This window comes from Caloenas nicobarica, chromosome 3 (assembly GCF_036013445.1).
Source record: "Caloenas nicobarica isolate bCalNic1 chromosome 3, bCalNic1.hap1, whole genome shotgun sequence".
NCBI lineage: Eukaryota > Metazoa > Chordata > Aves > Columbiformes > Columbidae > Caloenas > Caloenas nicobarica.
Genome location: NC_088247.1, coordinates 43,500,401 through 43,525,126, shown reverse-complemented (window position 1 = coordinate 43,525,126; position 24,726 = coordinate 43,500,401). Strand labels below are relative to the sequence as shown.

The 24,726-nt window shown below is 45.1% G+C and overlaps 1 protein-coding gene across 1 annotated transcript; it reads left to right on the top strand.

The window, feature by feature from the left end:
• The first annotated feature begins 1,430 nt into the window (after positions 1 to 1,430).
• FAXC (failed axon connections homolog, metaxin like GST domain containing) lies at positions 1,431 to 24,031 on the top strand. The gene is made up of 6 exons (XM_065632496.1): positions 1,431 to 1,705; positions 2,214 to 2,349; positions 8,240 to 8,436; positions 15,995 to 16,212; positions 22,076 to 22,192; positions 23,748 to 24,031. Exons 1-6 carry the CDS (start codon positions 1,431 to 1,433, stop codon positions 24,029 to 24,031), a joined length of 1,227 nt encoding a protein of 408 aa, XP_065488568.1.
• The last annotated feature ends 695 nt before the right edge of the window (positions 24,032 to 24,726 follow it).

Sequence of the window (24,726 nt, the reverse complement as noted above, 5' to 3'; positions counted from 1 at the left end):
ATCTGTACATCATCTGTAATGTGGAGTGGCCCAAAAGCTATGAAGAAGGTGCTCAGCCAGCACCTCACTAAGGATGAGGGCAAAGGAGCGTAGCAGGTTTTGGAGGGAGCAGCCTGTTTGTGGAACAATATTTACCAGGTCCCTGGGACCTCTCTGATCCCATTAATTCCTGAGAGCATGGCATCAGCACAGTATCACATGCTATGTATCAAACATGAAGCTCTTGTGCTGTAGCCTGTGGTTACTGAATACCTGTAAACAACAAGTTGAGTGAGGAATAAAACAAAATGCTGCAAGGAGTTACCACAGGAAAGTGTCAGAGCACAGCAGTGCTGCTGGTGAGCACAGGCACGAGGCAGAGACCATCACTCTCACTGATGTCACACACTGGTGCAACTGGCCACCAGTGGCACTTGGTGGCATTTGGAGCAGTTGGCACATGGATCGGAACTCCACGGCTCTCCTCTTCTTCATCTTCCTCCTTTGTCTAATCTGTCCCATACCCTGGGGCAAAGCGTCTACAAAGCTCTGGTCACAGACCCCGTCTATCCCCCTACTGGACACTGGAAGTTGCTCCATTTGTGTGAACAATCAGTTCTATTGTCCCCAATGGCATAATAAAATTTCCACCTTGTGGGAGCTTTCTGGAGCAGCTGTGTACACACCACAGCAGCTAATGAAGAACTAAGTATTTGGGCAGTGGCATTAAACAGAAAACAAAACGGATTGTTGGCATTTTGGGGCCAGTGTGATGCGCAGAGCTGCGGGTATTGGGCAGAATATAACATGAGGTCCTGCTCATATCATCACGAGGGACCCCAGGCACCCCCAGTGCCAGATATATCTTGAGGGTTTTGCTTTAGGGTCACTTTGCTTCCCTGTCTTTGTACCTCGGTCACCTTGTCGCGCATTGGAATTACAGAAAGAAAATTGCTGCTGGATGCCAGGTGTTAAGTGACACGTGTGGTACATTCAGGGGCGGTTGGGCACTGGCGTGTGATGGCATGGCGCCTTCTGTCCCAAATACGGCATAAATAAAATACGAGGCCTCCGTTCCTCCATGAAGGAACAGCGCAGTGATGCTCGGAGCAGACGACCGCGGGTATTTTAACAGAGGCGGCTCACACGCGAGCGCTCAGACGCGAACCGCAGCCAGCAGCACGGCCCTCAGCCCCAAATTTTGGACAGCGGCTGCCGACCCCCGGCACTGGCCGTGCCTGTGCGGCCCGCGGGGGGACGCGGGGGCCTCCGCAAGGGCAGGCGCGGCCCCCCCATCCCCTCTCCTCCCCTCCCCGCCGCCTTGCGCAGCCGCGCAGCGACGGCGGAGGGAGGCGCGGGAGCCGCCCGGTCCTCCCCGCCGCCGCGGCTGGGCTGGCCGGGGCAGGGCGGGCAGGCGGGGGGCGCCGGGGGATGCGGGCCCGGGGCGCAGCATGCTGTGGGGGGTGGGCCTGGCGGCGCCCCGCTCCTGCGTGGCGGACCTGAGCCGCAACCGCAGCCTGTCGCTGGGCTGGTGCGCGGGGCCGGAGGAGCCGCCGCCCGCCCTCTATGGGGGGGAGATCGTCGCCTTCCCGCTGGCGGGCGGGGGCGCGGGCGGCACCATGGCGGCGCTGGGCTCTGACTCCTGGTGGAAGAAGACGCTGTACCTGACGGGCGGCGCCCTGCTGGCCGCCGCCGCCTACCTGCTCCATGAGCTGCTGGCCATACGGTGAGGCTGCGGCGGGGCCCCGGCTGCGGCGGGGCGGCGGGCGGGGGGCTGCCCGCTGGGAGGAGCGGTGGGGGCGAAGGGCTGAGGCGGCGCTCGGAGGCGTTTGCCCGAGGGGAGGGAGCGTTGAGGCCTGGTGGGTTGGTTTGTCTGCTTCACCGGGTTTTTTCCATTTACCTTTTCTTTTTTTTTAACCCTTCCCCCCCCCATTTACCCTTTGCAGCAGTGCCCTGCGCTCGCCTCCACGGGTGTCCCCGGGCTGTCGCTGTGCGGGGCTGTGCCCGCTCGGGGCTGTGCCCGGCGCAGGGGGCGCCCGGCCTGCTCCTGGTGCCCCCATAGCCCGGGAGCCGCGGGTCAGAACCCTGCGGCAGCCCTTTACGGGAGAGTGTGTTGGTGTGTTGCCTCGGCCAGGATTTCTCCTTTGTCTGTTTAATGTATTAATGTATCATGCACCTGTTCTTTTTTATTTTTATTTTTATTTTTTTTTTACATTCCGTTTTATTTCTGACAGGAAAGAGGAAGAGCTTGATTCTAAAGATGCTATCATACTGCATCAGTTTTCAAGGCCTACCAATGGTGTTCCAAGCTTATCTCCATTCTGTCTGAAAATGGAAACTTACTTAAGGATGGCTGATCTACCTTACCAGGTATATCTGTGCAGTTTTCCTTTACATTGCAGTTTGCTATAATTTCATGAAATGCCAAATAGGCATCCCCTCTCCTCTGCCCTCCAGTCTTCTTCACCCAGGGGGATGTAAACGTACGCCTAGAACTAGGTGGGTACACCAAAACTTTTGTGTCTGGTCAGATTTGGTGTATAACCTTTAAAGATAGAACTTCAATAGGGTTGGTCTGGAACAGCTCTGGTTTTAACTGGCAAAGCTAAATGAATATTAGAAGTTACCTTGACTGGAAATGCTGAAGTGGGAGAGTAGTCTGGAGTTTATGTAATGCTAAATATGAACCTGAAACTGAAGCATAACATTATTTGATCTCTGAATTTCACCATGCTAAATAGATCAAGATTAGACAGCTGCAGCTTCTTATTTTCCTGGAGGGTTTATCTCTGGAGCTCTCCTGGGAAGACGTGCTTTCCTTTTGCTTCAAATCCCATTGCCGGTACTTCCCTTACAGTGAAGGGAAACAGGATTGCTTTTAGAGGTTGTGAATACTGCTCCTTAATTGTGGTTGGGTGCATCTCGTGCCATCTTCCTGCAGTGGACGAAGCCTGAGCTACACTGGTGAATGAAAGCCAGGAGAGCAGAAATTTGAATCAAGCAGTCTTGCTTGTGAACGTCAAGGTTTACTTGTGACGCCACGAGTCTGGCACGTGCCTCATTGCGGTGTTGGCATGCAGGCTCTTTGAAACACGGGACAGGTTTCTTTTCTGTTTGTGTAAAGCATTGAGTGCATTTAAGATGACACAACAGTGGTGATAAATATCATGAGGATCTCAGGTAGAAGAAATGTCTCTCTTTTTTTGTCCCCAAGTGATGCAAATTTGGCATCTTACTTTGTCTCGAAGAGACTGAGCTATGGGTAAGTTGCACACTCACCCCACATGGGTTCAAGTCACTTTTTACTGCTGCATACCAAGGTGTTAGAATGTTTCATTTATGTCCAGTGTTTTACAAAGGAAAACCAACAGTGTTACAACTTTTTTTTTCCTATACAATTGTGGTTGATGTTCATTCAGCTTCATAGGTGGTTAAACTCCTTTATATCGGAAGTGAAAGAAAACCTAATTAGTACATTTTGCTTAAGTCTCTAGAAGCCTGAGTTTAATGTTCTTTATCTTAAGACTTAATGTTGAATCTGATACTTCAGAGCATTAAAGAGGGAGATTTACATCCCATGGGATGTATTTCCCTCTTTTAGTATTACAGAACCTGCAAGATGCTGAAGTTTGAACATGTCATTGGAGCAGGAGGACTAAATGCACATTGCTTCTGCACCCAGAGTAATTTGAGTAGAAATTGCATGTTTGAAGGGAAAGCTGATTTGGTGAATTCTGTTTTCCTTCTAATGGCGGTTGGTGTGGTTCAGAGGTCTGCAATGATCAAAGTTGCTCTGGTGGAGAGTAGTTAAAGAAAGCTGCGGTATAAAAGGTGATTGTGACAGGATATGTTCACTTCTAAAAGGTAACACTGCATTTGTGTGATTCGGGATGGAGTCGTTCAGACAGCTGGTGGTGGGTAGAAGTGAGTCACCCATTTTTTTGGAAGGAGAAAGATTTCCAGAGGGTTATCCTCCCCTCTTTATTTTCTGTACAGAAGGTCGGGATTGCTTTTTGGGGCTGCACTTCTCTCTATCCCTACTTGCTAGCTGTGAGCACACCAAGCTGGCGCAGGTCAGCAGGACCACCAAAAGCAACAGTCCTACCTTCAGCGGCTGGTGGCTCCCTCTTGTCCCTTCCTGCACGTGCTTTTCTGTGCCAGATCAGGCTGGGCTGGAGCTGGCGTAGTTGGAGCCATGAAGGCTTAGTTTATTTGTTTTTAATCCATCTGGCTTCCCCACACGCTCCACATGCCATGCTGCAGGAGCAGGAACAGGTCCTGTGGGTGCTGGCAACGCCAGGCTGGTGCTTTTAGCTGTGCTTATATGGGCTTAAGGTGTTTGTGTAGTTATTGTCCCTATGTAGGGTTTTAGACAAAAGTTTGGTGGAGCTAAGTTTATGCACGGAGGATATAGCTGCTTTTCTGGAAGAGGCAGATTCTGTTTCTGTCCTGCGGCACTGCGTTTGGCTTTGGAGGGTGGAGGAAGGTACGGATTCTGCCGTGGGATGAAGTTGTAGGGGAGCAGGAGGCAGTGGGAGGGGAGCCATCAGGCAGCGGCATCCTCAGCTGGAGTTATGAAGTTTCCTATACTTGGAGTGCCTGGAGGCTTTTATTTTGTTCCCTCGTGCCTGTGTTGCCTGTAGGTGACGGAGACGTCTGATGGGCCCCCTGGTGGGTAGCAGGATGGGGCTGTGTGGGGGTACAGCTGGACTTGGGAGGAAACCCCTCACTTCCCTGTGTGCCGGCGGGGCTGTGATGGAGAAGCGATGGCCCCACGGGTGGCAGCTGGTGCCAGGGCACACCTCCGGAGACTTGCTGTGGTTGTTGCCTTCCTGGGGAGGGGATGCTTTGCAGGGGCAGTCATGAAATGGATTGAAGAAAAGGCAGTGAGGTGGTCAGGCTGCTTTTACTTTTTTGATTCCTTGTGCTTATACTTTTTAATGGTGCATCAGACTGTTGAATCACGTGCTGTGTGTTACACAACATGCTTTAATGGCATGTGAGAAGTGGAATTGGGTGACACAGTCCTGCCTGACTCTCATCTGAATTCCTCCCAACAGATATGCCCTTGTAATGAGCTCACATTGTCTTGAAGCTGCCTTTCTAGTGCGAGCTCTCCATCAAAAACAATTTGGCAGCCCCACCCCAGCTGGGCTGTCATAATACCTGTCTGTTTATTCAAAATATTTGATGCTTTTCTTGATAAAGCTTGCTTTGAAGAGCCCATTTTGGGTGCTTGTGGAGATCTTTTCAGTCTTCCTTGACTCCGTCACAAATATGGAGAGCTGAGTGTTCATGTAATGCGAGAAGTAATTAGCACAGCAGAAACGTGCTGTTTTGATGCCAGGTCTGGGAAGATGGTTGCCTCCGTGGGAAGAGATATGAGTAAAAGTAAAAGCATAAGCAGCATTAATTGAAAATATGGAGCTTAATTTTTTCTGGATAGTACTATAAAATTACCCCAGAAGTGTCCTATGCCATTCTGTTTATAAATTCCTCTATAAATGAGGTTCTGGGGACCGCTTTTTATTGTTGCTTTGCAGGGTGCAGTTCAGTTAAATGTATTATGAGGTATGAGGGGATTTTTTTTTTTTTTTAATTATAACACCATAGCTGTTCCCTGCTTTGCAGCTGGAACAATTTTAAAGTGGAAAGTTGATAAATATTTGATGGCAATTAGTAGCAGCCATAAGGATACTGGAGGTTTCAAGCCTAAAAATACCCATTTGAGAACAGTGGATGCAAGAACAGTGTAACAGATTTGGGAAGACACTCAGGTTTTCTCAGGTCATTGAAAGATGTTTCCTGTTTTGTTTGATAAACAGTACATAATGAAACATGAAAATCCTGAGAAGGATTTTTTAAGTTTACCTAAACCAACTTTCCTACAAGAACTTTAACTCTCATTTGTGTTTTTGAGAGTGTAATATTAATGCAAGACTAACAAGTTTTTATGCAGTGTATTTATATATATAATATATGTGCTTGAAGAAATGTGTAGTTGAATAATAAGAACTTGGGTTTTTTTCTGCGTTGCAAATGATATGGACTACAGTAATTGCAATATGTAATAAACATGTCTTCAAGTCTAGTAGCTTCTGCAAAATGTCAGTGTTTGTGTACAAGAAGGGAAATTTCATACTGAAAGGGCTTAACAAAGATGAAGCCAGCAAGGCTCAGTGCCAGATCGACACACTATGTAGGTCTAGGAGAAGATTATGGTTCTGTAGTAAATTCATAATGAAAAATGATGGAAACCTATCAGTCAGAGTGCTGAAAGAGCCTTTTTGCTGAAGGAAAGGTCTAGAAGGATGGGGCAGTGCTCTCAGGTGCTCAGCAGTTTTAGAGTTTCTCCCGTGGCCCAGAGCAGTAACCTGCATGTCACCCACGGTGACGGGTGGGGTGGATGCAGTTGCTTTGCTCACCCACGCGGGGATGCGGTAGGTGAGACATTATATAATCCAGTGTCCCTACCGTGCTGTTTGGGCAGAAGTCCCAGAAAAGGCTACAGCCAGAAGGCATTGTTTTCCCAGCAGCGTCACCCGTTCTGTCTGTTCCCATCCACGAGGGAAGAGCTGCTGGGAACGGCCGCGTGTTCGTGGTGCTTTGCCCGTCCGCGTTTTGGGCAGCAGCTGGAGTGCTGCGCTCTCAGGCCGAGCTGGAGGCGCCTGGAGGTGTGTGGTCCTTGCTGCGAGGGGACTTCAGTCCGTCTGTAGCGGATTCAAGAAGGGTAAATACTTGAGACCCAAACAGGTCAGTCCAGAGCTGCTAACCCTAAATCTCCAGCAATTAGGACCTAAATTCCAAAATGCTTAGGGTGGCCACCGGAGACTGAGTGCAGACCCTTTTTCTGAGCCTTTGTGGTTTGGCTTTCTCAGCAAGGATTTTTCATTCACTAAATAACAGGACATGAGAATGGGAATTGCGGGAAAGGAAGAAAGTTCTACCTTGTGTCTCTGCCTTCAGAAGTAAAAGAGAATTGAAGTCAAATGTTTGATCCCCTTTTAGAAGCCCACAATTCCTCTCCTGCTTGTCAGATGAGACATACATTCTCTAATCTCTGTATTTTACCCTCTCCAACTGTAGAATGCGGAAAACACTTGGCTGCTTGTGCGTGAGTGCTCCACTGGGCACATGTACCAGTATTCAGCAATGCACTAGTGCTATATTGGTGCTGGGCTCTTGGAGACCCAGTTCTAACAAGTGTAATCTGTAAATGTATGAGGTTTCTAAGTTACAAAGTTGCACAAGCATATGTAGGGCAGATTTCCCTCCTGCCCAGAGAACGAATGACATGCCTTTCATTATACACTTGTGATTATGTCTGTTTTATCCTTGGAGGTAATGCAGCTATCCGAGATAGGTAGTGAATCAATCTTTATGAAGTACTCCTAACATGAAAAGTGCTGCTCTGTGCAAGAGCCAAATTTAGGTGTGAGTCCTGTGATTAAAAAACTTGTTTAGAATAATGGACCCAATCTTCTGGGAAATCTGGGCATCTCCAACCCCTTAAATAACCCAGGTACTTAAATAATATTACATCATGTGGCATCCAACATAAAAACATATAACACCTTGCAGGACCTGGAAATAATTTTATCTGAATTGTCATATAGGGTAAAGCTGTTGCTGTGATTGAACAGCTGCCACTAGCCTAGAGTATTGAATTAAAAAAAAAAAACACAACAAAAAAGGCGGAGGAGGGCAAGGAAGCTGTGCGGGGCCTGGAGCACAAGTCTGATGAGGAGCGGCTGAGGGAACTGGGGCTGTTCAGCCTGGAGAAAAGGAGGCTGAGGGGAGACCTTATTGTTGTCTACAACTACCTGAGAGGAGGTTGTAGCATGGAGGGTGTTGGTCCCTTCTCCCAAGTAGCAAGTGATAGGACAAGTGGAGATGGCCTCAAGTTGTGCCAGGGGAGGTTTAGATTGGAAATAGGAAAAATTTCTTCACGGAAAAGGTTGTCAGGCATTGGAACAGGCTGCCCAGGGAAGTGGTGGAGTCACCATCCCTGGAGGTGTTTAAAAGGCGTTTAGATGGGGCTCCTAGGGACATGGTTTAGTGGTGGGCTTGGCAGTGCTGGGTTAACAGCTAGACTCGATGTTATTAAAGTTCTGTTCCAAGCAAAATGATTCTATGATTCTATAATGTTGCCTTTAAAAACACAAAAGTATTTTTAAAGCTTTATTCTCATTGAAACAGAACTTGAATGGCCTTTTTTTCTGCATGTTTTTTTGTTTACTTACCTATTTTTTTTTCTTAGAACTACTTTGATGGAAAACTTTCCCCTCAAGGGAAAATGCCTTGGATTGAATACAATCACAAGCAAGTATCTGGCACCGAGTTCATTATTGACTTCTTGGAAGAGAAACTTGGAGTGAACTTGAATAAACACCTCGGTCCGCATGAAAGAGCTGTTTCCAGAGCCATAACAAAAATGGTGGAGGAGCACCTGTACTGGTAAGCTTGCATGGCAAAGCTGGCTGCGCTCTTGTGCTGCCAGATGTGCCCCTGCGCTGCTGCCTGGACGTGAATGCTTATTTTCTCTCGCATAAAGCTTGGGTACCCAATTTTTAATTTCACAACTCTCTTCACCTTAGAAAACTGCTGCTTCTTTCTGTTGTATGCTGATGTGAGCCAGGGGTAACTCCCCTGAGAGCTGTATCGCAATGTGGGTGAGATGAGGAGTTCAGGCCCCTTGCCTGCAGCTTTGCAGAAGGGAGCAGCAGTAGGCTGTTCCTCTGACCTGTTTCATAAGACCTCCGTATAAACCCAGCCTTCTTAATAAAGAGGAAAAAAAATATCAAGATGCCTGGATACATTTGTGGTTTGGGGAGCGGGTGGAAACAAATCCAGCACTCAATGTGAATCCAGAATATTGTGTTCTTTCAGTTATTGATTTTATTTATCTGTGCGTGTGATGACAATATGGATTGTCTTTCCTGTAAGACAGGATACTCCTGGTAATATGTATTGCTGGCAACACTGCCAGATGATAGGATGCAGTATTAGTCACAGTATACTGAGAAGCTGAGGTGTGTATGTGAATGGAAAACATAAATACAACCTTGCTGGTACTTTATGCATTTTTCTGACGCCTTTGAAAATAACACCTGTAATTTGTCCCCACCACTTTACATTTCAGTCCTTTTTAAAAGTTCCCTTTCCAGTGTGGATTCACAGAAGTAGCAGGTGGACATGACATCATAGATGCTGTACTGGCTGCCTCAGTAGGGACAAGGCTTCTTCCAAATAGTTTGCTTTCTAGCGTGCATTTAAGTCCTTACTGTAATTCGTCTTGCATTTATATTGCACTTGTTTTCTTAAAAAAATGTGTGATTTAAATCGAATGCCCTTACCTGCTTTTTCGTTTACCTTATGATCAAAGATGAGCAGCAACATGTGTACATACAGTTCTGCAAATAATTTTTAGTGTTTCAGGGGAACACTTTTAGCGTTCAGTAGGCAGATTTAAATGATGTAGTTCAGAAATGTAATCCTTGCCTTCCAAGAAGTGTGACCTTCACCAGTTATACCCATCTGCAGTGCCATAGCCTCAAAAATCTGACTCAATTGCCTGGAAATGCAATTTAAAAAAAAATTAATTTCACTTCCCCAATTATTATAGGTGCCAAAGGGAAGATGAGGCCTTTGAATCCCTTAAAGCTCCATCTCCTTGCTTTAGTGTCAGTTGTTTTGCGGTTCGTAGACTTAACTGCTTTAAATGTAACATTACTGATGACAAACTTATATGGCTGTTGTCTTGAGTTACAAATCGTGCTTTCCTCTGCGAAGCTGTTGTCTGTCTATCTGTAAAGCTGTTTTCTGTCCATCCAGGCTGCCCTCGAGCTGACTCAACACTGCTGAGCCTGACACAGGGGAGCCTGGGGGACAGGTGGCGCAGGTTTGGGCGCTGACACAGGCAGGTGTCATTGAAAGGGGTGGACAACACCAGACTAAGTAAGAGCAGAGGTGTGCACACCTGGCTGTGCATCCCTGTTGCCTTTCCTGTTTAGGCACATGGATGAGTTTCCCTAAGGCACATATTTTTGCTGCAGTGTAGTAAAACATCCAACTCTAAGTCTCATTGTATGTCGCTGCTGTGTGGCTGTACCAGAGGCTTGCTATATTGGTGAGGTTACACCATGCTGGTTCTCTGTACTGGGCAAAGCCCGAGCTATGAGGCATCACAGTTGTACTGCTGTAATTCCTGGTTAACATCTTTGACCATCCTGTAGTTACACTAAAATAGAACCAGGCTTTAGCTGCCTAGAACCGCCTTTCTCCCTGACAGCATTCCTGTGGTTGTGGGATCCCTTCATATCGGTCCTTGAACCTGTTCACCTGTCCCACTAGAAGCTTAGGATTTGTTCATGGTGTCCTCAAATCTCATGGTGAGGAATTTATAACAGTGATGGCCTTTCTGCAAGATAAGGTTGATAAAATCAAGCCTCCAAAGCAGCAATATAAAATGTGATTCCTGCCGTTTCATTGCCAGCAGCATGGAAAGTAGCTTCATCATAAATAAGTCATACTGTAGTACATTTATTGAATGCACAAGCTAAGTACATCCTGTGGTGTGCTGTCTCTGGATGGAGCTAATCCTGGTGGGTGCTCAGCATCTCCTCCTGAACCGTTTTGCTTTTGCCAAGGTAATTGCTCATCTTCACCAGTTAGTGCCTCTTACAGGTGGAAATTGCTGTGCTGGCTGGAGTTGGGAGCAGTGCAGGGCTGTTGTGAACCTCAGCCTCTGGACACTCTGCCTCCACCCCGTGCCTGGCAGGGGTCAGGCAGAAAGACAGGGAGTGAGCGTATCTTATCTTAGTGCTGGAATTAGAGCATATCTCAGAGATGCACAAGACTGATTTGGAGCTGGCACTGGAGCTCCTGTCCCTGGGGAATGTCATAACTATTAAGCTTTTACTATGTTTAAATCGGCAAAAGAAAAAAAGCCTGCTAACCTGGATGGATGTTGGGCTGAGTCAGCAGGGAAGAGATGGGAGCAGACTGGTTTTTGTGGCTCTTGCTCCAGGTCTTGGATCCAGAGCAGAGCTCTGTCATCTGCTCAAGGCTTGTCCTGGGTCACCTCCACTGCCTGCAGTGACTCGTGGGCTCTCAGAAACCCATGGAGCACCCACAGCCGTCTTCAGGATGCATTGAGTTTTTGGTGTATCTGCAGCACACTCGTGGGATCGGACCTCTGTGTAAGATGGGCTGGAGTACGTCAGGTTCTTGCGTCCTTCTGGCGCTGGCACACCGGGCTCGGCGGCACTGCTGGCGTTCAAACCAGGCAGCTCCTGGTGCCTGGAAGGCTGACAGCCCCTGCGGGGTGATTTCTGGCACTTTAATCTCAGGAGAAGGATTGCAGGTCGGTGTCACAAATGGGCTTAGTGAGAACCTAAAGCCTTGAATATGCAGCTTAACAGAACTAACCCATTAGATCGGTTTAGCTGTGTTGTCAAACACAACCCTAGTGGTTTGTGTGTGTGTATATATATGTGTATACACAGACATACATATTTAACTCATTTCTAGCTTCGTCTTTCAAGAAGACCATGTAAACATCATGTATGTGGTGAGTGCTTGAAGTACAGGAAAAGCAAATAAAAACTAATCTGCCTTTGGTCGGTGTTCAGACTTGCCATGTATTAAACATGTTTATAATATGTTTATTATGTTTATAATATGGATATGTTTAAATATATCAAGCCAATTATAAGAGCGACGTCTCTCCTGCTGTTAACAATGATGAGGCTTGAATGTCACCGGCAGCTTAAAAGCCAGTTGCTCTGGGAAGGTGCACAGCAGGTGGGCTTTCTACAGCTGATTGTGGAATGGATTTGTTATTACTCTTTTTTATATCAAGAAATTCCACCCTGCACAGGTTCAGATAGGAAAAATAACCCCCAGTTCACATCCTTGTGAACACCTCCCCCTTGCCTTGATGTTCAGACAGTTTGGGGATAATCAGGCAAGCCGCTGCCGATGAGTCATTTTCTCCATCTCCTGTCCTGATTTATGTATTGAGGCCAAAGCTGCTGTTACATTTAGACTTCAGATTTGCTTCACCCCCGCAGCATTGCTCTTTAACGCATTATTGTTTTATTTATAGTCTTAAGATTTGTACAGATGTAGATGTGCTGGCACAAATGGGAATGTTAATGTTTCCCAAAATGCTCAGTTCAGGCCATTATTTAAAATAATTATGTCATCCTATAAATACTAACTGTAGTTTAAACGGTATAGTTATGCTGAAGTAGGTTATGTAGGCTACCCAATTTCTGGCATTTCCTAACCTTTTGTAATGTAGATATTACTCTGTTAGTGTAGTCTGAGCAGAGGGATGATGGGTGGGATTAAATGCAAAAGAGCATGTTTTGGTAGGAAGCACAGATTAATGAACCTTTGAAAAGAATTCTTTTAACAAAGTGCTTGTAAAGCCAGTTTTAAAAGTGCTTTTAACTGTCTGTCTGAATCTGAGTCTACTTTTTTCTTTGCTTTTGTGTGCTCAGAACATAAAATTTTACAAGGAAATGCTGCGGTTGTCCATTTGGCTGCCTTCATTGCCCACGTAAATTTGAGATTTGGGACATATGACAACTTATTCAAAGTGACAAGCAGATGTCTTAAGACTGTGCTTGACATCTTAGCCTAAGCAGGATTACCTAAATCCTCCGCAGTTCTGCTTTTCCTGCACTGCTGTCCTGATAGTTAAACACTTGATCTCATCTCTGCCTTTTCCACACCCAAAGACCTTCTCCCCCAGAGCATGGGAAATGTATTTTTACTTTAAAGTGTAGGCCAGTTAGCTTTGTGGGAAACCTTGTTCATCCCGTCTCATGAAATTAAAGCCATCCTGGATGTGGTTGATCATTCTTGGTGTGGTGCCAGATCGCTGGTGTGGTTGGAGTGACCAATAGTGATGGCAAGTCCGTAGGGCTGAGTCAGTCTTGTGTGACTGGGATGACTTTTAAAAAAAGCTGCAGAGTCTCCTCTCTTTCTTTTTCTATTTTTTTTTTTTTGCTGCCTTTTTTGTTGTCCCTCTCTGTGGCCAGGCCTGTTGCCCTAAAGTGATTAAGCTGTGTTGCAGAGTTGCTGGGTGAAGCTGGTCACGTCCGTGCTGGGGAAGGAGGGTCTTTGCACACAGCAGTGCTCTTGGAGAGCAAGTTTTTCTTAGCATATCCAAGTAATAAATAATAACTTACAGATATAGATAGTGTTTGTAGTTATTTCCCAGTGTTCGCATCAAGACCAGGGTTTTTCTTCCTATTCAGAGCTGTACCTGCCCAAGGGACCATGTCTTTTCCCAGGCCCGTGAAACTCAACTAATGGAACGTTTTGCTTTGTGGAGCGCCCTTATGCATTCAGCCCAATCTTCTTTCCATCCTTCTTAAAATCCTCTTTTACTTTTATTCCCCAAGCGAGGCAGTCTCACATCGCATCTTCTAGCCTAAGTTAATACTTTGGAGTTTCAGTAGCCATTTATTCCTGTGCTTGCTGGCTTCACGTTTGCCCTTTTGTTCTGGTGCCTCTCACTAAATCTGGCTTTATTTCCAACTCTGCTGTCCTGAAACCAGCCCAATGACTTGAGTTGATTCACCCATTTTGGAAAACAAGGATTGTGCAGAACGCCCCAGTTCGAAGAGTAGTACTGAACAGTGTGAAATGTCAGTGGGCGCTTTTGTCATCTTGATACAGTGCAACAAATCATGGAGAAATGTGTTGGGGCTAAAAGCCATCAGAAATATAGCAGGTGCTTTTTTGTTCTTCACTGTTCAGGCATGTGCAGCAAAACCTGCATGTGTCTCACTGTTACAGCCTTTAAAGAAATCAGTTTGAGCAGAAGGCATTGTCCTGCAGTGGGCAATTTTTAATAGAATTAAGATGCCTTCTACCTGCTCTGTTGGGAGCATTGTAAATTTGAGCCGTAAGTAGATTTTTTTTTTCAGCTGTTATGCCAAATATTCTCCTTTTACCTTATGTTAATAATAGTTCAAGTAAAGATTCTGTGGAAACCTGAAGATTAGAACATTTTCCTGGTGTAAATGTAGTTGTTCCCTGATGGTACTGCTGAATTCAGCTTCTGTTCATGACATACAGGAGGTTCTCTGGAAATACTACATTGGTGGTTGTATTGTTTTTGGTTGTTTTTGTGGGGTTTTTTGTTTGTTTGTTTTGTTTTGTTGTGTGGTGTTTTTTTGTTTGTTTTGTTTTCTTTTTTTCCCTATCTTGAATTAGGTGATCCATATTGGAAATTGAAATATTTGATTATTAAGTTGATATTTAATATACTTGCTTACATGAACTTGCAACTTTTGATATTTTAACTTTTTGATCTAGCTTCACTAGTTTACCATGTTTCCATAAGCCTGTTTTCATACCATCTCAAATATATAAATCCACTTTTAGATTTTTCAGTTTGGGAATTGCTACAAACATAATGGGGTATGGGTATCAACTCCCAAGGTTTCTGAGACTGTTGGCTTCATGTGTTTGTCATGTCTACTTTGAGATGTCTTTAACCCTTTTTCCAACATCCCTTGAACTTGGTGACAAAAAACATATGGTCTTTTTGGTTTCTTCATATTGTCAGATGATGCTAGATATTAAAAAAGTTAATGTTTCTTTTTTCATAAGTTTCTTGAGTAGTGACAGCAATAGATCAATTTTTTGTTTGCTGACAATATTAGTAAAGAACAAAAATTCATGTAGGAAACAAATTACAGCCGGTAAGACAAATTTTTATAAAAAGATATTTCAAAATAATATATTTGCCATTCAGTAAAGCTGAAATACAGCCCAAAACCCAAACAGAGTCCTTTAGAAACGTGTCTTTCATAAAATCAATATTTTGAAGAGAGGAAAATTACAGGAGAAAACTAATCCAATAACCACCACCCTTTCATTTTTAAAATATTTATTTTAAAATATTGTGCTAGTGCGGCAACTAAGCCCTACCTCTCCTGGTGGGATGAGGAGAGAATCAGAAGAGTAAAAGTGAGAAAATCCTTGAGTTGAGGTAAAGACAGTTTCATAGGGAAAGCAAAAACTGCACAAACAAGCAAAGCAAAACAAGGGATTCATTCACTACTTCCCATGGGCAGGCAGGTGTTCAGCCATCTCCAGGACATCACATGGAATCATTGCATTGGAAGCCAGACACTGTAACTCTGAATGTGCCCCCTTTCCTTCCTCTACTCCAGCTTTATATGCTGAGCATGATGTCATATGGTGTGGAATATCCCTTTGGTTGGTTGGGATCAGCTGTCCCAGCTGTGTCCCCTCCCAGCTGCTTGTGCACCCCCAGCCTACTCACTGTGCTGTGAGGAGCAGAAGTGGCCTTGACTGTGTGAGCACTGCTCATCAGTAACTAAAACATCCCTGTGTTATCAACACTGTTTCCAGCACTAATCCAAAACATAGCCACATACCAGCTACTATGAAGAAAATTAACTCTATACCAGCCAAAACCAGCACAGTTGGTTTCTAAGAAGAGCAGAGTTCTTCTGAAAAATGACTGGTACAATATTTTTGTTGGGGCAAAGTTACTACTTGGCTAAGTTTCAGCAGTATAGAAAGCAAGGAGAACAGGTTGGTGGGAATGATTGGTTTCTTTGTGGGCTGTTTTTTTGTTGTTTTCCCCAGGCCTGTGCACTCAATCATCTTTAGCTAATAAATCCTTGTGGCACTTTTGGCACTGTGTTTTCTTATGTGAGCTTAGCAGAATTCTGCAGCTTTTATTTTACATTGCAATGTGAATCTCATTTTCTCCTGAAGTGCATCATGGTTTACTGAGAAAATAAAGCATTGGGCAGCCTGTGATAGTATTGCAAAGTCAGTTTGCTGTCACTCTGAGTTGCATCAGGGTCCACTCTTCACTGGAAACTACCTCTCCATCAGGGCAGTGAGTGCTCAGCATTAAAAAAACTCACTGCCTAACCTTTGTGTAAGTCTTTGCAGGGTGCTCATGGGCTGTCTGGGTACTGCACCACTTTGACTTATTTTCGCATCCCTCTAGGACTTTGGCTTATTGCCAATGGGTGGAAAATCTTCACGAGACGCAAAAGATGGTGTCGCTTTTTGGCCCCTTCAGTGACTTGCTGAAGTGGATCTTCTGCCATCTGACTAAAGGGATCGTGAAGCGCGAGATGTACGGCCACGGCATCGGCCGCTTCTCGGAGGAGGAGATGTACACGCTGATGGAGAAGGACATGCGGACTCTAGCTGGCCTCCTGGGTAACGTACACACACAAAGTTAACACACATTCTGGTTGTTCACAGCCCACTGTCCACAGGGTGAAATCGACTGCAAGCGCTTCCTGGCAGCTTGGTGGTGTACACAAATAATCTCATTTTGTCAGCAGGTAGAGTCCACCCTGCTGCTGTCATTCAGTGCCACCCTTGATCTCACAGGGACAGAGTTTCTTTCTCTGCTGTTTGCTACCAAATTGTGTCTCTAGAGGGGTACGTGGCTTTCTTCTCCAAGCACCAGCTATGTGTATCTAAAGGAGCAGAACACGGCCTGCGATTTTGGAAGAGCATTTTGCTGTGTGAATTTAGGAAAATGTAGTGTTTAGCTCTGCATGTGAAACCTCTTTTTTATATTTTGGAGGGAGGGTCTCATTTTTTAATTCATGGGACTCATGGCTGTTTGATAGATTGTTATGAGGCTGCTGTTTGAAAACCCTTTGCAGATGTTATTTTGATGAGATGGACTTTGTTGTATTTGGTTGGTGTTGGCAGCTTTATTCAAAGCTGCTAGCAGGAGGTGGGTCTGTGTTGTCAAAGTGGGTGTTTTTAGGCTTCTTGGTTGTCATGGATGGATCCCATAAGGTTAGTCTGAAGGTTGACCTCACTCAGCTAGAACCACATGAGCCTCATTTCTGTTGTGTAGCTCAGGCTGAAATCTGCACTGTAGCTGTCTGCCCTGTGCTGCTTGCCTTGCAGTTTGCTGAGAGCTAACAATATTGTGCTTCTGTGTTAAAATTCGCAAGTCAAAGAATTACTTTGGGGCAGATTGTTGCTTCCCTTGAGCTTGTGTCTCTCTTGCACAAGGAACCAAGAGAGATGGTACCTGTGTGGCTGCTTTGTTCCCTGTTAGGATGGCTTTAAAGAGGTGGCTGAATGGAGGGCAGGAGGGCTGCCTCCCTGCCCTGTGCTTTGGAGGGGGAGCACATTGCACGTGCTCTAAATAGGTAAGTGTGGAGTGGATGGGGGGAGCAAGGTGAGGAGAGCCCAGCAGAAGGCAGAAACTGAGTGCTTGCTGAGAAAGGGAAGGAAGAGAGATGCTCCCGGACTTCTGAGGTGTTTTGGAAAGGGAGATATTTGCAGAGGACCTAGATGGGGCTGTGTAGAGCTTTCTGTAACTTTATTTTCTGAAACAAACCTGCCAAGTTGCTGGTTTTGGAGCAATATGGAAAAAGGGATGTGATGCATGGGGCACAATGGGCGAGGGGGAGATTTGTTGACAGCTCCTCTTCTGTCAGTGCTTTCTTGTGCTGCATTTTGTTTGTTAACAAAAAAAATTACCAATTCTAGTCCTTCTTCCAAGAAAACCTGGTTTTGGAGCTTAAGAGATCCCTTTTCTTTCTGAGGGAGGAAGTGAGGGAGCAGCTCATTTTAGAAGAAGAGGTCTGAGCACATCTGCTGCAGAGCTGTGGCCAGCCCAGGGTACCCTCCGCTGTGGAACTGCTGTTGCTGTAGCTTCAAGGTTGGCACCACGTGTCTCCATGTACATCACAGAGAGGAGTGCGGTTGGGACGGGAGCTGGGACAAGTTTAACCTATGACTTGGGTGCTTAGCAGAGCCCCCTGGTTCTGGCTGGTCAATGCTGGCAGGCTGAATGGAGCAGCTGTGGATGTGTCTTCCTCCTTGGGTGGCTTGGGTCATCTCCTTGTGAAGGTAAATGCTGTAATCAGTCTCTTACATTTTTTGGTGGGAAAAATCACTGGAAATCTTCAAGGTTAAGGTGTTTTTTTTTCCAAATAATTTTTAAAAAATTGTTTGATACATGTTACCTGCAGGGGTTTATTTTTACTTCCAGATTATTGATGAGAATGTGGTGCCTGATCTACTTCAAAGAGCCTTGATGTGCATCTGTTGTATTCTTGTTATTTTAATACATTACCAGCTGAATATTGTATGTTTTCTTATCTTCCCTTCAGAAATGGATGTCAGATTAGACCGTGTGTAGTTACGTGAATCATATTTGCCCTTTGATTATTGGTACATTTGTCTGCTTTTATGTAATTTTACATTTGTCTGCTTTTATGTAATTGCCCTGATTTTTCATTAACACCAGCATGCTCAGGGTTTCGCCAGCCAGCTGTTTATGGTTGGGTCTAGTAACTGTGGCCTCCAGGTGGTATCACTGGGATGGGAACAGGAAGTGGGATGAGGACTTCCAGCATGGCTGGAAACTCTGCTGTTTCACAGCAGGGAGGAGAAGGCAGTCAGTCAGCTATTGCCTGCACAAAAATCTTTGTGAAATTCTGCTCCACATATATGTGCCCATGTGTTTTCCTAGAAGAGGAAGCAATCGGGGTTTTGGTTGTTAATTAGAGGGCAATCTTAAGACCCTAAAAAGGATGCCTGTCATGCAGAATAGCTGTACGTACCAAACTGTAGCTGTCAGTCATCAGGCATATCAGATTAATTTAATGCTCCCTATTTTTTAACAGAGACCATTCACATGGAAACAAGAATAACTTTTAAATTCCAAGTGCTCCTTCCAGAGAATGACAACTTGGCAGCTGCCAGGTCTTGTGACGCTCATTTTGACATTCCCAGTCACATCTTGGGTGCTGCTTTTTTTTCTTTTTCATTTCTGAAGATCATTTTTCCTTCTCCCATGTACCTGTTTCCCTAACAGACTCTTGCAGGTCTCTTACAAACCTGGAAATGGGAACTAATCCTCTTGTGATGGATCAGCCTGCCCTGTTGGTGTCACCTTGCTCTCTGTCCTGCAGTCTTTAAACCACAAATGTAATTTCCTTGTGTTGTAGTAGTTTCCTACTGCCTGGTAGTGTAAGGAAGTGGGGGGAACTGGGCATATGAACTAGCAATGTATAAAAATATATGTTTTGGTAATTATTTAAAAGATGCAAGTGAGCGAGCAGTGCCCATAAGTCTATTGATGCCCTCTCAGTTGTCTGCCTGCCACAGGTTTTAGGGTAAATGGGGGTTTTGAGCAGGGAATTGCAGGGCAGCAGCTGTCTGAACTGGCTTTTGTAAAGCATTTGGTGTTTTGTGGAGGGCAGGGACACAGAGGTGGGACCCACCTGAACATGAGCCTCTAATACTAGTTGAAATGCCCTGCAGCAGCATGTGTGGGCTGTATATGCTGCTGTGCCAGGGTACAGGTCTCCTGCCAGCCCTGTGTCTTGCATATCTGTCTCTTACCAAGGTTTCTTGACTCAGCACTCAAGTAGCTGCTTTTTAATCCTCTGGCGCATGTATCTGTGAATAGCGGAGCTGTGTGCTCTCAAATCCCTGAGCAGTACAAATTTCATCCAAGACCGGTGTGACCTGGTGGTTGCATTTTTGTGGGATTAGCCAGAGGATGCAGGGAGGCTGTCATGGAGGCACCCCAAAATCAGTTTAGGCGGACAACAAGGTCCAAACCAAACTTTATTCTGGCCGGAAAAGTACCGCCGATAAACCGATTAGAAACGGGATTTATACAATTAGTTAGCACTCTGATAACATAAGATACAGGTTTAGATATTATGTTAGGAGGTTATTTGGGGTGCAGTGAAATAAGAATAATGAGGATCCCCAGCGTGCATATGCGCACTCACAAGAAAACAAACCAGAGCCCTCTCTGCCCCGTTTTGCCCATAAGAGATAAACACTTGCTTGTTCCAGCAAGGACTTACGCTTGCCTGCTAGGCAAGGATTTACACTTGCCTGTCTCAGGCAAGGAATTTACACTCGCCTGCCTCGGCGAGGACATTTACACTTGCCTGTCTCGGCAAGGACTTATTAAAGCATATATTCAGTAATTTATCACTCACCCACATGCAGAGGTGAGGCGCTCCCAATCCCGGGAGGTTACCTTAGACGGCTTCTCTCTCTAAGGGGAGGGACTCCGTCAGCATGGCAGACCCACGGCTCCGAGAAGACCACACCAAGGGGGTCTTTGTTGGGAACCCCATTTATAGTCTGTTCAGATTTGGCCGTGGGCATTCCAGAAGCTTCTCGGCTTCTCTGCGCCCCTCTGGTCTGTCAGAAAGTCTTCTGGAAAAAAGTTGCTCTGAACGTTTTGGGAACAGATTGGAATTGGTAGAAGGAAATGTGCATGCAGGCTGTGTTATGTGGTGCAGGGTGATCTAAAACCAGATCTACAGTTTTATGGAACCACAGCTCTATTTCCTTCTCTTCCCCTTCGTTTCCACACAGCTGAAGGTGCAGGTGCTGTGCCTGGGGAGCTGCTCTGTTTGCAAAAGAGCGGGATGGTTCAGCCCTCACTCACTGCCTGCCTTGGTTGTAGCAAGGTGGAAGCGGCAGTAATTGCTTCCCAGCACGTCGCTGTGGATGGAGTCTCAAACCCAGCTTTATGGTCCTGAATTCCTATTGTTGGCATATAACTGTGGTTTGGGGACCAATTTTTGAGCTGTGTTTAAAATCCATGAATGCTAGGTGTCACGTAAATACTGAAAAGACACAACATTTACCCCGTACATAGTTTTCAAACAATAGATTGATGCAACTGTGAAAGAGCTGGAGAGACTTAACTCCATGTTAAAATTACACCTGATGGGCTAGAGGAGGTTATTGTTACTGGTTATTCCTGAGCACTACTTTGCTCCACTGTAGCGCAGGGGGATGACAGTGTTCATTGGACCGTACTCTGGAATTTGATGCATTTTACTGCTGGACAGTTTTTCTAAACTTGCTCAATAACCCTAACACTTAATAACCTGCTGAATTACAGGCAGCTTATATTGGACAGGGGAAGAATGTCCTGGGGTGATGGGATAACTGGATTTGGAGAATTCAATTACATACCACATTTCGCAGAGTTTATAGCACTTTGGGCCAAGGCAGAGACAGTGCAACCGTCTAACCTGACCTCTGCAATACCCCATGTTTCACCTGTGTGCGCTGTGTGCGGTCTTTGCTCCAGGTCTTGTGCCTGTGATGAGAAAACAAATTTATACTGGATGTTTCTTTGCAAACGGTGGCTTTGAAATGTGATTTTCTTCCCTGTCTTAGGTAGTTATCCATCTGTTTGTGCTGTGGTGGCCTCTCAAGACCATCATGGCATTGGGGTGCCCAGAGAGGTAAGCAGAATAGCGGTGTGGAGCAGACACATCCCTCCTCTGACCCTGGCCAGTTCCAGGTGGCTGTTGAGTCACTTGCCTGCCTGAGGTGCCTCTGTTTGGTCCCTGCCAGGTAGAAACCAGTGTTTGGGGGTGGGGGCACCTCACTGATGGTGTGAGAGAGGAGCTGCTCGCTCCTGCCAAGGGCTGTGTCCTCCTCCTGGAGATGCAGGTTGTTTCTGAGCAGTCGCTGCCAGTCTGACTGCTGCATCAGTTTTAGCCTGAACATGTGATGGGAGAGGAAAACTTAGGGTACGGCTTTCCTTTTTTGTGTGATCAGTTGAGTAACCCAAAGCTGGATCTGCATGCAGGACAGATACAGGGCGATGAGCTTCTTTCAGCAAATGCATTCGTGATTTCCAGCCACGGCTGAACGATTTTGGGTTTGCACCGAAGGAGAAAATCGTGCTTGCAGGCACCTGCTGGCTGCAGAGAAGATTTTAAATGCAGCAGAACTAGTGCAATGTGTGTGTGCTGCTAGCGGTGACGAGCAGGGGAGGTTATGTGGCCAGTGGTGGATCTGTAATGGATCTGGTTACAGAAATGGTGAGCACAGAGGAAGCTGCAGTGATGGATTTCACCTGCTGAACCCTAGCAACAGCTTTTGAACCATAGTCAGTGCTGAATCCCTGTCTTTGAACAGGCGAACCTTTTCAGCTGAATGATTTCAGTAAAAAAAATACACTAAATATGTAGCCAGGGAATTATTTTTTTGTTTTTAATAACTGGGGAGAAGTGACACCCAGTTGAGAAATGTTTTGCTGTTGTATTTACAGGTGACAAGAAGTACATAATGGGACCACACGTTTCCACCGTTGATGCCACTGTCTTCGGGCATCTGGCACAGGCAATGTGGACACTACCAGGGACTCGACCAGAGAGACTAATTAAAGGTAAGAAAGCTCAGGTGATCTCTGATGAAAAACTCTTGGTGGCATTTGCCATGTTTAAACTTGAAGCACCTTGTAAGGACATTTGAAGACTGCAGAAACACCTCAACTGCATCGCCAGCTGTTCTTGCCTTTGATGTAGCATTTGTATCCTGTAATGTTGTTTTCTCTTAAAATTCTTGTTTGTTTTCTCTTTAAAGTTCCACATGGAAATTGTTTCTATTCCTGTACTTGATCTTTTCCCTGTCTAACATAGCAAGGACTGAATGCGTTTAAGAAATGAATGCTGGTTAAAGTACAAGAAGACAGAAACAGGGCCATGAGCCAAATTCTGCTGAACTGAGTAGTTTCATTGACAGTGGAACTGCACGTGCTATTGTGCTACTGAAATTACAGCTTTTGCTCTTATTGAAGATGCTGAGCAAGAAAAAAGTCCAGCCTGACTTTGGAGTCGCTGTGTTTTTGCACGAATTGGAGACCAACGTAGCCTTCCCTTCTACATGTTGTTTTTCTTTTTTTTTTTCTTGTGGGGTGGTATAGGCATGTCGAAGTATCTTTGCATCCCTTTTCAGAATAAAACTGCGCAGCGCATGAAAAATGGGAAGAGCTAAGGAGGAAAAGGATGTAAAATCGGTGCGAAAGGAATGAATGTGACCTGTAGACCTTTGTGCAAGAGATTGCTACGAAAGCAACAGTGAAGAGGCCTGGACTTCCTCGTTATTAAAACTTTGAGGAAGAAAATACTTGAGGATATAAGTATTGTCTATACAATTCTTCCCTTTGATGTCTGGCAAATGACAGATAAAATCCTTAAGTGTCTGTGGCTTTCAAGGAGGAATACTATGTTTGGTGAACTAGTTTGTCTCTAACAAAATTAAATACATGGTAATAGATGCAAATACCCAAGCAGTATGGATGATTCTCTGTACCCAACCACTTACTCATGCTGTTGCACTATTATTTCTTTGAATTCTTTGGTAATTTCTTCTCTAAGCACAGTCTAAGCATACATGTCTATATAAACATGAGGCATGAGGTATTAAGGCTGTGGGAACACTAGGGGTGAACCGGTGATCGTATAAAAACTTTAAAATGTGAATTTATCTTGCAGGCAACGCTGCCATCTGGTGGTGGAAACCGCAAATTTTCTCTATTTTACTAACCAACTGTATTGTATAGATAGGATCAAATTGTGTTTAGAAACCAGGTTTCTGCAAAATAAGCAGGATTTTACTATGAAAAACTTACAGTATTATTATCTTGTCTTGGTTTATTTCTGTAGAGGTTGAATTTGGGATAATTATTTTGCTACATGCGTTTATATTGGTTCCAGTGTAGCCCTTCTTGTATGTAGGTTAATAATACGTGTTTTAAGTTACATGAAAGTTACAAACAGAACTGCTAGGAGGATTGATGGGATCTTGACATTTTGAAACCTTTTTGGGAGGAACCTGCACTATTTGTTTCCAAACAGTGCCAACATCTTTCTGCATCAGCAGGTGAGTTAGAGCATTATTGACTGGATGCATTTACTGGAGTCTGTTGTGCTGTGTTTCAGGTGAACTGATTAACCTCGCTATGTATTGTGAAAGAATAAGGAGGAAATTTTGGCCAGAATGGCACCACGATGATGACAACACTCTGTATGAATCTGAGGAAAGCAGCGAAGCGAGCAAGACCTACTCCCCTTTGCGGGACTTGAGTTTTTATTCAAGGACAGAAACATTTGATGAGGAAGGGAACAGTATTTCTCAAACCCCTGACACAGATTACACTGGACACTCACTCTTTGATTCGGATGTGGACATGGATGAGTACAGAGATCATGAACAGTGCAAGTGATGCGTACAAGCATCTCCCATTTTGCAGACAAGCTGTTTCTTGGCATCTGTCTGATGTATTTTCCCCTCCAGGTCAGGAAGAGGTTTACACCACTTTGGAAGAGACCATTGTGCTTGACTCAGCTGTCACATGCTACCTGGACTATTTCAACATTATTTCGTTTTGTGTAACTGTTCAGGCGGAACCAAGGTAAACTGTTACTTAAAACACACATGGACAAACTGAAGGTCCAGAGGGCAACAGGACCTTCCAATCTACATTTTTGTTTGTGTTCAAAACCAGGTCCTGCAACCAGGTGGGACAGACCTCCGGGAAGCGGAGCATTTGCCAGAGCTGGTTTTTGTTGATATCTTTACAGGAATGGGCTGAGAACAAAAATGGAAGAGGCTTGACTGGCATACTTTTCTCCCATGGAAGAAAATGATTGATGATGTATTGATTTAGTGGAGTTTTGGGATGGGTTTTAGTTGATAGCTACCTGTACTCTGGGTGCATATGTTTATACACTGGCTGCAGGAAAAACCTGCTCCTGATTCTTTAACAGACAGTCAAGGAAGGCGGGAAGAAAACGTATTCCTACAGAAAGGAACTTCTTAGTGATTCTTTGCAAAATATTGAAATCACTACTCCAGAGTATTTTTATTCAGAAGGGAAATGTCAGTTTTAATGTATAATCTCCCAAACACTCATCTGGA

Bases quoted from the DNA above. Each gene is read 5' to 3' on its own strand.
- FAXC (XM_065632496.1), top strand. From the start codon at position 1,431: ATGCTGTGGGGGGTGGGCCTGGCGGCGCCCCGCTCCTGCGTGGCGGAC. The intron at 1,706-2,213 runs GTGAGGCTGCGG...TATTTCTGACAG, and splicing joins CATGAGCTGCTGGCCATACG to GAAAGAGGAAGAGCTTGATT. The intron at 22,193-23,747 runs GTAAGAAAGCTC...GCTGTGTTTCAG, and splicing joins ACCAGAGAGACTAATTAAAG to GTGAACTGATTAACCTCGCT.